The following is a 14,414-nucleotide window of genomic DNA, read 5'->3' as shown; positions in this document are numbered from 1 at the left end:
CCAGTAGCCACAAGGACAATTCTGCAGCCCTATGCAGAAGTCAACACTGAGAAGAAGTGGAGTCTCCTACCAAGAGCCAGTAACAACTTCTCAGCTCATACTGTGAGCTATCTTAGAATTGAATCCTCCAGCCCCAGTCAAACCTTCAGATGACTGCAGTGCTAACGAGCATGGGATTGCAACTCCAGGAGATTCTGAATTGCCCAGCTAAACTGCTCCTGAGTTTCAAATCTATAAAACATGAGATAATAAAGGATTATTACTGTTAAGCCACTAAGTATTGCCATAATTTGCTATGTGGTGTTGAATAACTAAACATGGCATGGTTTTTGCATGTATTTAGACATTGCACAAATGATTGCACCATATTAACCTTCTACAACTTGCCTTTTATGCTCAATAATGCTTTGACATTTATCCAAATTGAATCAGATTTCTGGATCATTAATTTAAAGTCCTATATGGAATTTCACTATATGAATATAACACAATTTATTAATCCCTGGAAAAACCAGATTTTTTTCTTCTTAATTGTAAATAAAAAGAAGGCTAAGAAAGTTAGCAGTACTCCTTGTTTTTAGTTTCCAATATAAATTTAGCCAACTTTTCTTTTCCTTTTAGAGCTGTGTTTCACATTTTACTTCTTATGCCATCTGGGATATACTTTTGTGAGGTTAGAAGTCAACTGTAACAGCAGCATTTATTGAATAGTCTCCCCTTTCTCCTGATTTACAATGCTAATTCTATCACATGTCAAATTTCTGTATATGCAAGGTTTCTCTAATCTGACCCTACAATCTTTCCTGAACCAATATTTCACTGTTTTGATTATTATCGTTTTAAAAATAAATCTTAATACATAGTTTGGACAAACCTTCTCTCCTTTTCTACTCCAAATTTATCTTAGGTATTTGTGTAGTTGTAATCTTTCATATGAATTTTTGAATAAGTTCAGCAGTTTCTGTTGAGGTTTAGTTTAGATGAGCATTGCATGGGAGTTTATAAATTCATGTGGGGGAAGCTGACAATTTTTAGAGTGTTGTCCTCACATTCATTAACAAGTTATAACTATTTTTATCTTCTTTTATGTCCTTCAATAAAGTTTATTCTTCCTAATATATGCTTTACAGATTTTTACTAGTTTCATGCCTAAATAGCTTCAAACAATTTATTTTTAATACTTCTATGTTCATAAATACAACTCCAAAAGCCCACAAGCTTTTTCATTAAAATTATATGTTAGACAAAAACCTAGGATTACCATTTAATTGAGTAAACTAAATATTATTTTGGTGATACTAAGGCCTTTCTTGATACATTATGGCAAAAATATCTTTGATATCAATTAACAAGTATAAACAAAATGTGCTTGCTTCACAATAACCTCAGAAGAATCCATTTAACTATGAAATATAGATCATTGAAAATTTCCTTACATTATTCATAATATATTAAATATACTAAATCTGTCACATAATAATAGCATTTGAGAATACTCATGTTGAAAGCTTGTAAATATTTATGTAGGAGATCATTTTCCACAGCAATATAAGAAAGCACAATTATATAATCACAACTTCTGTAGCTTGATAAATCCAGTTGTTTGTTTCTAACCAGTAGTATAAATTCATTTTAATCACATCAACTACATATTTCATTTTGTACCTCAGGTGAATCAATATTTGTACAAGTGAATTTCTGTAAACTATGTACAATTATTTTTCTGAAGTTATTACGGGCTTAAATAGTAAAAGTTGGAAAGATACAAAGTTATAAATCATCTTTTGATACATTGTGTGATCGATCTGATGCTAAATAGCTATACCACCTAGGTACCTCTTGTTAATTCAGGTTCCTTTAAAATGAGTTCATGAAAATATTTCTCAGAAATGTCAAAAACGTTTGTGCTAAGTAAAGGCCATCCCCTCCCTTTCTTCCCATTCATGTACTCACTCTACTGAGAATTAAAAATTTTCTTTTGCTTTTGTAAAAACGAAATCCTGTCCTAATATAGTACTATAACATTTTTTCTTTTTAAAACTAATGTTTTTGGTGGTGCTTCTATGAAAGTAACTTTATTAAACCTTGACACTTGGTCCATTTAATTTCGGGATGAGAAGTAGAATACAATCCTAACGTATAGACAGTGGAGTGCAGTAGAAAAAGCATGGTTTTGGAATCTCAGATTTGACAGTCTTCAAGTTCTACCACGGAGACACCTCAAATCCATGGGTACATTACTGAATATAACTGTTACCTCAGTTTCCTCACATACAGTGTAGGGATTTTAATCTCTCACAGGTCTGTGGAGAAGAGTCAATGAGAATATATGAAAAAAACTGCCTGCTTTAACAGTTTCTCTTGATTTTCCTAAAAACAAAAGTCTTAAACCCGAAGTCTAAAAGCATGTAACACATGAATGGAAAATTTCCAATCATGCCTTTCAATCTCAAGAAAACAAAACTGACCTGTTCCACTAAGGACAAGAGGCAGGAAACTAGTAATTGCTATATAAACCAATTCCATGTTCCTTAATTCCTTAGTATTTCTGGATAATTGACCTCTTTGAGACACTGATAAAGGTATGGATTCCTCCCTGAGCCCCATTTCCTGAAAAACTTCAAACAATTTATACATAAAACATTTTAGATATAATTTATTTTATTGCATCAGAAACTGACCTCCTTCATATTGCCTGCTATGGCCTGAACTGTGTCTCCCTGCCAAAATTCATAGGCTAAAGCTCTAATTCCCTATCTGGAGAGGGTCTTTAGGAGGTAATTGAAGTTAAATGAGAGGCACCTGGGTGGCTGAGTCAGTTAAGTGCCCGACTTCAGCTCAGGTCATGACCTCATGGTTCGTGGGTTCGAGCCCCTCGTCGGGCTCTCTGCTGACAGCTCAGAGCATGGAGCCTGTCTTTGGATTCTGTATCTCCCTCTCTCTCTCTGACCCTCTCTTGCTCACGCTGTCTCTCTCTCTTTCTCAAAAAATGAATAAAACATTAAAATAAATAAAGTTAAATGAGGTCATAAAGGTGGGGTCCTAATCTAATAGCACTGTGGATTTATAAGAAGGTAAGAGCTCTCCCCTAGTCCCCACCATGTGAAGACACAGAGAGAAGGCGGCTATCTGCAAGCTAATAGAGTTCTTACCAGAACAAGACAATTATGATACCCTGGCCTCAGACTTCCAGCATCCAGAACTGTGAAAAAAGTAAATTTTTGTTTTTTAAGCCATCCAGCCTGTGGTATTTTATGGTAGCCCAAGCAGACTCCTACATGGACATCTATTTAAGATAAATGTTGACAAAACACTGATTTCCCTCATATTTAGCCCAAAATTAATGGCCATTTCCTGTTTTTTAAAGAGATAAAACTGTACAAGTTAAAAAATACAAACTTTAATACTATATTAAAAACATTTCAATTACAAGGCTCCTATTGTTTGGTTTGAATAAAGGTCACATAATGGCCTGGTTTTAGAACATGGTTAACTAGAATATTGTCTTTGATATCTAAAATGTTGTGCCTTTCTGTCTTCATGAAAAGAAGTGGTGAATACTCTGAGACTCTGAGAAAGATGTGGTAACAAATATAATCACAGCTCCCTTTGCCAGATGATGATGGTAGGGTAGGTGTGTGCAAGAAACTTAAGAATTTTCTAAGACTCTTAGAATTGAATTCATATCAGTGTTTTGATACAGTATCAAAAGTGAAAAGATTATAAATCCAAATTCAATTTTAAGGTTTCTGAATGGAAGTAATCTTCAAGAGCTCTGAGTTTTTTCAGTTCTTGTAGAGAAACTGACAAAGCTTTCCATTCATGAGTAGTCTACAGAGACACTCCTCACCTCCCACAGTTGGGAAATTCACAGGGTTGTCTATTTCTAATTACCAACTTCAGAGCTACAGCTTAGTTAAAAGAATTCAGAATTTTTCTACCAAATTCATAATAATGACTAAAAGGTCTTGAATTGGAAGATGATGCTCATTCATAAAGTCCCAAATATCTCCAAATAAATCAAGGCATAAGAAAACTCTTCCTTGAACTAAACTTCCTCTCTCTTATAAAGCAAAACTCCTGCAATCCCTATCAAAATAACACCAGCATTCTTCACAGAGATAGAACAAACAATCCTAAAATTTGTATGGAACCAGAAAAGACACTGAATAGCCAGAGAAATTAAAAAAAAAAAAAAGAAGAAACCCAAAGCTGGAGGCATCACAATTCCAGACTTCAAGCTCTATTACAAAGCTGTAATCATCAAAACAGAATGGTAATGGCACAAAAACAGGCATATAGATAAATGGAACAGAACAGAGAACCCAGAAATGGACCCATAAACATATGGCCAACTAATCTTTGATAAAGCAGGAAAGAATATTCAATGGAAAAAAGTCTCTTCAGCAAATGGTGTTGGGAAAACTGGACAGTGCAGAAGAATGAACCTGGACCATTTTTTTACACCAAACACAAAAATTAATTCAAAATGGATCAAAGACCCAAACTTAAGACAGGAAACTATCAAAATCCTAGAGGAGAAAACAGGCAACAACCTCTTTGAGCTTGGCTGCAGCAACTTCTTACTTGACATGTCTCTGGAGGCAAAGATGAACTATTGGGACCTCATCAAAATAAAAAGCTCTTGCACAGCAAAGGAAACAATGAGCAAAACTAAAAGGTAACCAACGGAATGGAATGGGATATTTGCAAATGACATATTGGATAAAGAGTTAATATCCAAAATCTATAAAGAACTTATCAAACTCAACACCAAGAACAACAAATAATCCAGTGAAGAAATGGGCAAAAAACTGAATAGACACTTCCAAAGAAGACATCCAGATGGCTAACAGACACATGAAAATATGCCCCAAATCACTCATCATCAAGCAAACACAAAACCACCTCACACCTGTCAGAATGGCTAAAATTAATAACTCAGGCAACCACAGATGTTGGCAAGGATGCAGAGAAAGAAGAATCTTTTACACTGCTGGTGGGAATGCAGACTGGTGCAGGGACTCTGGAAAACAGTATGGAGTTTCCACAAAAAATTACAAATAGAACTACCCTACGACCCAGCAATTGCACTAGTAGGTATTTATCTAAAGGATTACAGGAGTGCTGCTTTGAAGGGGCACATGCACCCCAATGTTTACAGCAGCAATACTGGCAATAGCCAAAGTATGGAAAGGGCCCAAGTGTCCATCATCTGATGAATGGATAAAGATGTGGTATATATACACAATGGAGTATTACTTGCTGATCAAAAAGAATGAAATCTTGCCTATTGCAAGGATGTGGATGGAACTAGAGTGTATTATGCTAATTGAAATAAGTCAAAGAAAAACAAATATCATATGATTTCACTCATGTGGAATATAAGATATAAAACAGATGAACGTAAGGGAAGGGAAGCAAAAATAATATTAAAACAGAGAGGGAGACAAGCCATAAGATACTCTTAAATACAGAGAAAAAACTGAGGGTTGCTGGAGGGGTGTTGGGTGGGGGGATGGGCTGAATGGCCAAGGGGCATTAAGGAGAATGCTTGTTGGCATGAAAACTGGGTGTTATAGGTAAGTGATGAATCACTAAATTCTATTCCTCAAATCATTATTATACTATATGTTAACTAAGTTGGATTAACATTTTTAAAAAGTCAAAAAACAAATAAATAAAAATAAATAAAAAGCAAAACTCCTGTCACAAGTTTAATCAAGCAAAGGAAAATTTTCTATTTTGATAAAATCATCTTATGATAGTGATTACTTCTGTGGTAGCAGGCAAGGCTTCTTTTAGGACTCTGGGAAAAGCCTTCAATGCCAGTATGTGCAAGTGAAAAAAAAAAAAACCACATCCAATGCATTATTACAATGGGTGGGGCTCCTTTCTTCTCTGAGGCAATATAAATATGCATGTTACTAAGCTAAGAAGACGTACCATCTGTGCAGAGAGTACCAAGATCTTCCTTAGCGTCAAAAAAATTTTTTTTCTGGTAGTTACTTTGGCAAAGAAATTTAACAATTTTCCAAAGATGGTTACAGCCATTAACGTTAACAGATTTTCTAATTTCTGTAAGAGAATCTCACATATTTGAGATTTTTTTTTGACTGTGTCAACAAGCTTATTAACAGACAAAAACTAGGAACCAAGTGTTTAGAGCAAATCAGTAGTTTCATCAAGTTGCATTCTGGAAGGAAATGGGATAGTTTCCACTTCCTTTAAAACTTACTTCAAAGTATTGGAATAAATGACAGCAATATTAGATTGGATGACATCATCTGAAATTTGACATAAATTTGCTTCTACTCCATGCTAAGCCAGTTCAAAACTGTCAGCATATAAAGTTTAAAGGTCTTTCCAATTTCATGTGGCAGCTTTTCTCAGCATTGTGAAAGTCAGTTTTACAGAAGAACCTTTCAAAAAAGGGTTTTGTGATAGAACAAGTTCAATCTCATTTTGGTAGTTCCTAACTGAAACTTCTACTTACAGCAGAAAGTCCAAACTGTAAGATATACTTTTTAAAATGGAAAACTATAGGCTGTTCAGCTTTCCCAACTTCATCTTTAGGTTGGTGAGAACTCTGCCCACATTAAAACACCAAAGCTTTGTCTTCTAGCATCTTTGGCAATTAAGTGGTTTCATTACCTTCATTTCTTTTTTGTTGTCAAGTTTTCAAACAGTTGGAATGAAACACAGTGCTGAGGTAGTTTATGCCCTCAATACGGTGATGAAAAAAAGACAGAATTTCCAAATATGTATAAAAATGGCCATTAGTAAGATGACTCAAACAAATCTTTCTTTTCCCCCAAACTATTTGAAAAGCAACAGGAGGGGCGCCTGGGTGGCTTAGTCAGTTAAGTGACCGACTTTCGGCTCAGGTCATGATCTCACGGTTCGTGGGTTTGAGCCTTGCGTCGGGCTCTGTGCTGACAGCGAGCTCAGAGCCTGGAGCCTGCTTCAGATTCTATGTCTCCTTCTCTCTCTGACCCTCCCCTGCTCACACTGTCTCTCTCTCTCTCTCTCTCTCTCAGAAATAAATAAAAACATTTAAAAAGAAAAGAAAAGAAAAGCAACAGAAAAAGCTCTAGAATATATAAGGAATCCTTACCAATCACTACTAAGATGGTCAACATTTTTAAATTGGGCAAAAATTTGGATGCTTTACTAAAGAAAATATTTTCATGGTTAATAAACACATTAAAAGATGCTCAACAGGATGCCAGGGTGGCTCAGTTGGTTGATGATCTGACTTTTGAGTTCAGCTCAGGTCATGATCGCAGGGGGTCATGGGATTGAGCCCCACATGGGATTGAGCTCCCCGCATGGAGCCTGCTTAAGATTCTCTCTTTCCCTCTGCCCCTCTTACCCACTCGCACAATTTCTCTCTAAAATAAAAATAAATAAAAAGATGCTCAACATCATTAGTCATCAGTGAAATGCCAATTAAAGCCACAATGAAATAATACTACCTATCCACTAAAATATCTAAAATCAAGAAGATTAATCCAAACAAGTGTTGGGAAGGAGATGGGGAAACTGGAACACTGATACGTTGCTGGGAGGAATGCAAAGTGATAACAGCCACTCTGGAAAACAGTTTCGCAATTTCTTAAAAAGTTAAGCATATACCATATAACCCTGCCATCCCACTAAGTACCTAAGAGAAACGGAAACATATGTTCACCTCGACTTATAAGCAAATGTTGACACCAGCAGTATTAATAGGCCAAAATGGAAAACAATCCAAATATCTTTCATCTGGTGAATAAACAAAATGTGATATTTCCATATACCAAAATACTTCTCAGCAATAAAAATAAAGAAAAGAGTTGTAACACCCACTACAATCTACAATAGGGATAAACCTCAAAAGCACTATGTATGATATGTAAAACAAGATGCAAAAGACTACATATTGTAGGAGTCCATTTATATGACATTTTTGGAAAACATTTAATTATTAGAGGCAGAAGGTGGATTAGTGGTTGCCTGGGGCACATGATGGGAGAACGGACTGACTGCAAAACAGGAACAAGGAAACTTTTAGGAGTGAAGGAAGTAGTTCAACACTGGATTATGTTATGATACTATGAAATGATAGGTGAATTTTATGATATGCAAAACATTTCTCAATAAAGCTTTAAAAAAAAGCAACAGGACAGGGGCACCTAGGTGGCTGTTGGTTAAGCATCCAACTCTTGATTTTGGCCCAGGTCATGATCTCACCGTTTGTGGGATTAAGCCCTGAGTTGGGCTCTGCACTGAGAGGGTGGAGCCTGCTTGGGATCCACCTCCCCCCGCCCCCCCCTCCGGCCCAAGATATTTTTTAAAAATCAAAAAAAAAATTTTTTAACTTAAAAAAGTAACAGGACAAAAACCAAAGAAAAAGTTGGGGTAATACCTAATTCTCCAAACCATCCATAGACCTTAGGTTAAGAATTTATAGGTTATCTATACTTGTGTTGATTAAACAGATGATTATTTATTATTAAACAGGAATTTTCAATAGTCCTTCATTACTAAAATTATTTGCTCTCAAACAATTTGTAAGAAAATCTCACATCTTTTGTAAACTACGAAATAAACACAACTCTCTACCACAATTCTCAGAACAGGGTTAACTGAGTGGCATTACATTCTGGATAGAGAAAGGACGGCATCTAGAAGAGGTGATTTCCCTTGTTGTTACCCTAGCTCACCTTTAACACTCACACTAAAGCTTAGTGGACGACATGTCCTGGCTTACACTATTAAAATTTGTCAGGAAAACTCTGGTTGCCCCCTTTTCATTCTCAAAAGTATCCTGGATTGGATGACAAATTATACATTCAACCTGTCTATAGCAGAATTACTCTCATCTTTAACTTTTATTACTGTGAAGAGGAACGCCCTAAAGGCTTGGAAATCTTAAGTAGGTATAAACAAGGCTTTGGAGAGCTTAAGTAGGTACAAACAATACAATCATAAAAATTTTGCGGTTGGTCGTTTTATAGTTGAGGATCAGGGGCACAGAGAAATTAAAATGAGAAGCCCCAAACCACGGTTTTTAGATTAGAGGTCTTTAACACTACCAAAAGCACTCTTTATAGAGTAAGTGGTTCTGGTAGATAAGTACTATTTCTGCAGGGTAAGTATGTTTTTATCTCAGAGGTGGTAACTATTACTATCTCCATTTCGCAGATGAGAAAAGAGGCTGTGAGAAGCTAATTACCTTGAGTAAGGTTATAAGGTGGTTAAACAGTGAAACTGGGTTGTAAACCTAGATCTGCTTGACTCCAAAGCTTGTCTCTTACTTAACCTCAAAGCATAATGCCTCTCACGAAAGGGAACATGGACACAGATACAGGCATGTACCTGTGCACCTGTATACAATGTATCTAAAGCAGTTCTCAAGTTGAGGGGCCATCAGACTGGGGAGTCCATGAGTTGGTTTGAGAGAGTCTTTATCACTAAGAAATTATGTGTAATATTACCTGTGTGTGTGTGTGTGTGTGTATACACACACACATAATTTTTTACTAAAGAAAGAGTCTAGAGCTTTCACCAGATCTTTAAAAGTACTTGTGATATAAGAAAACCTAAGAACCTTTAGATTGCTTTGGTAAGGGACATTAAAAATAATATATATCTGTTACACGTGCTATTATAGTCATAAATAGAAGATCTGTCACACAACATAATTAATATGCAATTATTGAGAGGTAACATATACACTAGGTATATAAATATAATGTGTTATTTTAGATTTTGTACTTTTTAAAAATGATTTGATAAAGAATAGGATCCAGCAGTCTCAACTAAGAGCAACGAATGATCATAGAGATGGCTGACTAAACTCTATTGAAGTAGCTGTGTATTAGGCAGAGTTTTCTCATATACTATATAGACCTAAGGTAAAATTAGTTTAGAAGTAAAAATAATAAAGATGTATAATTTGAGGACAGTAAGGACAATGAGTTGCATTAAACCAATTATGTGCCTCTATTTCTTGATAACTAATATGAATTGGTTTTCTTAAGAAGGACAATAGTATTGGTTGGAATCTGGGGAGCCACACTTTTTTTTAAAACTATGTATGCCTTCAGCTTTTGCAGAAATATTGCCTTCAACCCTTTATGCAACATATAGGCAACCTACTAGCATATATGTCCTGGAATAATATTCAACCAGATACCCCAGTACAACCGTACCATTGTTACATTACTGAAATACTTCCATACTGGATAACAGCGACTGCATTAAATGTAAACAGCTTTGGGGTGGAGGGTTCTGGTAACACTCTAAATATCTATTTTGATCAATAACAGGGGGATCCTAGGACTTTAAAAATTCTGCTGAGATTTCTTCACTTTAGGTGTTTTTAACTGTGCTAGATGTTCTTTTGATGGTCGCTTTGCCTATAAATTAATGTTTACAAGGTTGAAATTAGAATTCGATCAAACGAAATTTTATGCAGAGGAAATACATTTAACACTCAACCCTACTAAGCAAACAATATAAACTGCAAGTGTCCAATACTGAGTAAGAGAAATGACAGGAAGGGTTATACACATATCCCTCCACTCCAGTAACAATAGCAGCCTCCATCCTGTTGAGCATTATGGACTCTGACAAAGGACTGCATGCGGTCCCCAAGCATCTGTTCTTTCTTTCCCACATCAAAGAAGGATAATACAGCCCAAGTCGAAGGGAAGGAAAAAACAATCAGGGCCGGAGAGTTTGATCATGATCCATAATCTGAAGACCCAACGGTGAGGAAATACCAAAGATGGTGCTTCTGTGATCTTCACATTCCCTTTGTCCCCGATTTTAAAACATAAATGAAGAGATGAGATATTAATACTCCTTGATCTATGAAAACTTGATGGGTCTATTAGCTTTTCTGATTTCTCCTCTAAATTCACTACATCTTCATTCAAATTTTCTTTCTCTTCTTTAGCATTGCCTCCCCCCACTTCTCTCTCTGACTCCAAGTCCATCTGAAGTGAAAGAGTATGATACATAAATTTGCATATTAGTTAGAGAATGAGAAACATTGAGTGAAGAAAAAAAATTAGACACAAAAAATGGATTTGCCTAAACTCACCATCAGAGGGCACAACAGTACTGCAATAAACAACTCCCAAATTCTGCCAGGAAGAGAGCCTCTGGTGCACCTAGAAAACACAAAAAGAAACATCCACTGTCAGGACAGAGTGACAAATGTGAAATTGAATGTATACAATTAATAACTTTTTGATTATTTAAGTAATATGAATTCTTTGTAGAAAAGTTTAAAAATGACAGTTTAAAGAAGTCTCTCAAACTCACACCATCCTAAGACAATAGTGATGAACATTTTGGCTTGTTTTCAAGAGTTTATAACAAACATATTTACACACACACACACACACATATCACACAAACTGTTTATTCATCTACTTTTTAAATACTTAATACTGGTTTAAGGGCTATCAAGTCAAAAACCAAGCTTTTGTTCTTCCCCTTCTTGCTAGGGTTTAGACATGCATTTTCTTCATAACTAGGTGTAAGCCAGCTATTAAGTAGTTGTACCACAAATTTGCTGTTATTGGGTAGAAATCTTTCTGTTCACTTCCCCCTTTTTTTTTTTTAATTTTTAATTTGGTCAGGCAGCCTCACTCCTTGAGTACCTAATAATTTCCTTTTTCTAAATTTAAGAAGGAAATCACTCACAATCTTACTACGTTCTCAAAGAGTAGTGCCATTTAAAATTTAGGTGTGGAATTTAGTTTCTCACAATTAAGTTTCAAAAAGAATATTAAATATGTTTCTAACTTGTCAAATGATTAATTTATCCCTTTGTACCTTTTACTCTCCCATCTATAGAAAGTGTTTTTAAAATTTTTTCATGTTTATTTCTTTATTTTCAGAGAGGTAGGGTGCGAGTGCATATGCGTGCAAGTTGGGGGTGGGGGTGAGACAGAGAGGGAAAAAAGAATCCCAAGCAAGCTCCACACTGTCAGCACAGAGCCCGAAGTGGGGCTCCATCTCACAAAGTGAACTGTGAGATCATGACCTGAGCCAAAATCAAGAGTCAAATGCTTAACCAACTGAGTCCCCGAGGTATCCTACTCAGTCACAGAAAGTATTAAAGGAAGGCATTAACTAACTAAAACATAATATCTGCCTCTGAGCCAGATATTATATTCCATTCCATCAGCCCTGAAAGAAAAATCATTTAGGACTCTATAAGACGTACTTTAACAAAACCATGATGCATAACAGACTTTATAGCTTTCATGTGAACTTCAATTCCCCACCTCCTTCCAATTTAAGAAAACATGCCGAAGTATGAGACTGACATTTACTAAAAATATAAATACAGTAGTCCCCTCTTATTCACAGGGGCTATGTCTTAATTTTATAGAGCAGTGGATTCTATGCTCACTACCAATACTTTAACTATAGTTTCCCCCTTTCATGTCTTGGTTGGCTGAATTTCATCCTGTAGAAGCAGGGCTCATGAGAATAAAGTCCCCTGAAACTTGGCATGTTAAAAAATGTCTTTGCCTTTGCATTAAAGGATTATTTGGATTGGTATAAAATCCTTAAATAAATCTTTCTTTGAGGAAAGTATTAGTTAAAGTGTTAGTGTTGAATGCTGCTTTGGAGGAAACTAAGGCCAACCTCAGTTGAGCTCTCTTGGCTTTGTTGGGGATGTGGAACTCTCAGGGTCCTCTCACATATGTACTTGATCTTCATTGGATCTGGTAAACCTTTTTTCATATATTGTGCTTTAGGATTGCAGAGATCTCTCTGGTTGTGCTCAAGATGGAGCTTGCTTTCTTACTCACTTTCTTATTTTAAAGTTATTTCAAGAGAAGGGAAAAATTGCTGCCTTTACCAGGCCATTATTTACTTAAATAGTAACTTTCTAACATGTGCATTTCAAAACATACAAAGAAGTAAAGAGCACAGTGTGATGAATTTTTTCCATTTACCATCACCTACTTCTATATTTACCAACATTTTCTCAAATTTGGTTCATCTATATCAACCTAGTTTTTTCCCCACACAGTCTCTTAAAGGAAATTCCAACCAGCATATTGCATTACCTGAAAATATTTATGTACAATCTCCTAGATCGTTTTAAAATAGGAAGTCCTCTGTTCCTCTATGATTTCGCAAGTTCTCCTCAACAATAAAAAGTGTTTTTGTGGAGCAAAGAATTGCATAAACACATTGTTGTTTATGAATATTATTCGTTAGGCTGCTAAAGAACGTAAGTTGGCAGGCCTACCACCTGTTTTTGTAAATAAATTTATACAGGAACACAACCAAGCCCATTTATTTACTTCCAATCTGTAGCTCTGTCACCTACTTTCACACTACAATGGCACAATTGAGGAGTTGTAGCAGAGTTAAATAGTTGGAACAGAGATTCTATGGCCCAGAAAGTCTACAATATTTACCATCTGGCTCCTCAGGAAAATGTCTGCTGACCCTTGGTGTAGCACCCTGACACTGTAGTTCTGAGATAAATCACTTTCCCAAGGTCCTTCTCAGTAACTTCTATAATGATATTGGTAATTATAAAATATAACTTGTTAAGTGTTCACAAACACACAAATAGGTCCTTTCCTTTCTTTAAACCTTCTAATACTTTATAGTCTAATAAGGCCAATAGAAAAATAAAAATCATTTTGCTCTTGCTATTTTCTTTTTCTTTCAAATGTGTCAACAATAACAACAAACCAACAAAACCAAAACGAAGACAAAAACCAAGGAGAGGAATATATGTGCTAGAGACCAGGGGCGCCTGGGTGGCTTAGTCGGTTAAGCGGCCGACTTTCGCTCAGGTCATGATCTCGCGGTTCGTGGGTTCGAGCCCCACGTCGGGCTCTGTGCTGACTGCCAGCTCAGAGCCTGGAGCCTGTTTCAGAGTCTGTGACTCCCTCTCTCTCTGACCCTCCCCTGCTCACGCTGTCTCTCTCTCTCTCTCCTAGAAATAAATAAAACGTTAAAAAAAAAATTAAAAAAAAAGAATAAGTGCTAGAGACCAAAGAGGCATTGCTATTCTAAACTGTATTCCATGATTCCCCTAGATTGAATATATTTTGCTGTTTTAATTGCATAGTTTTAATAAATCACAAGGAGATAGAAAGATTTTAATAAATTCTTGATTGATGCTTAAAGTTAAAAAATAACTCAAGAAGTTAAAAACAACACATTCAGGCAAATGGTATGTATTTATTCATGCATTTAAATTTCATAGGCAGAGACGGAGATTAAGGTTAAGAAAGCAAATACCAAATATGCAGAAATCATGAGAGAAAGAGTAAATCTCTAGGCAATATCAACACCAAGGGAACAAAGTGATTTGGTGTCAATACAGTTCCTTGAAAAGAAAAGACAGGTTTATACACTTGGTGCAAAATAGTCTA

The 14,414-nt window shown here is 35.8% G+C and overlaps 1 protein-coding gene across 1 annotated transcript in view; it reads right to left on the bottom strand.

Annotated features, from left to right (window-relative positions):
• MCU (mitochondrial calcium uniporter) overlaps positions 1-14,414 on the bottom strand; it is a 199,565-nt gene that overhangs the window by 34,402 nt on the left and 150,749 nt on the right. Inside the window, exon 2 of the mRNA XM_039235220.1 lies at positions 11,096-11,165. Within this exon, the coding sequence (XP_039091151.1) occupies positions 11,096-11,165 (70 nt within the window). The remainder of the gene's footprint in view (positions 1-11,095; positions 11,166-14,414) is intronic.

This window comes from Hyaena hyaena, unplaced genomic scaffold, assembly GCF_003009895.1.
Source record: "Hyaena hyaena isolate Hyena2069 unplaced genomic scaffold, ASM300989v1 scaffold_97, whole genome shotgun sequence".
NCBI classification, from domain to species: domain Eukaryota; kingdom Metazoa; phylum Chordata; class Mammalia; order Carnivora; family Hyaenidae; genus Hyaena; species Hyaena hyaena.
The sequence above is the reverse complement of the archived record's forward strand: the minus strand, read 5'-3'. Positions and strand labels throughout refer to the sequence as shown.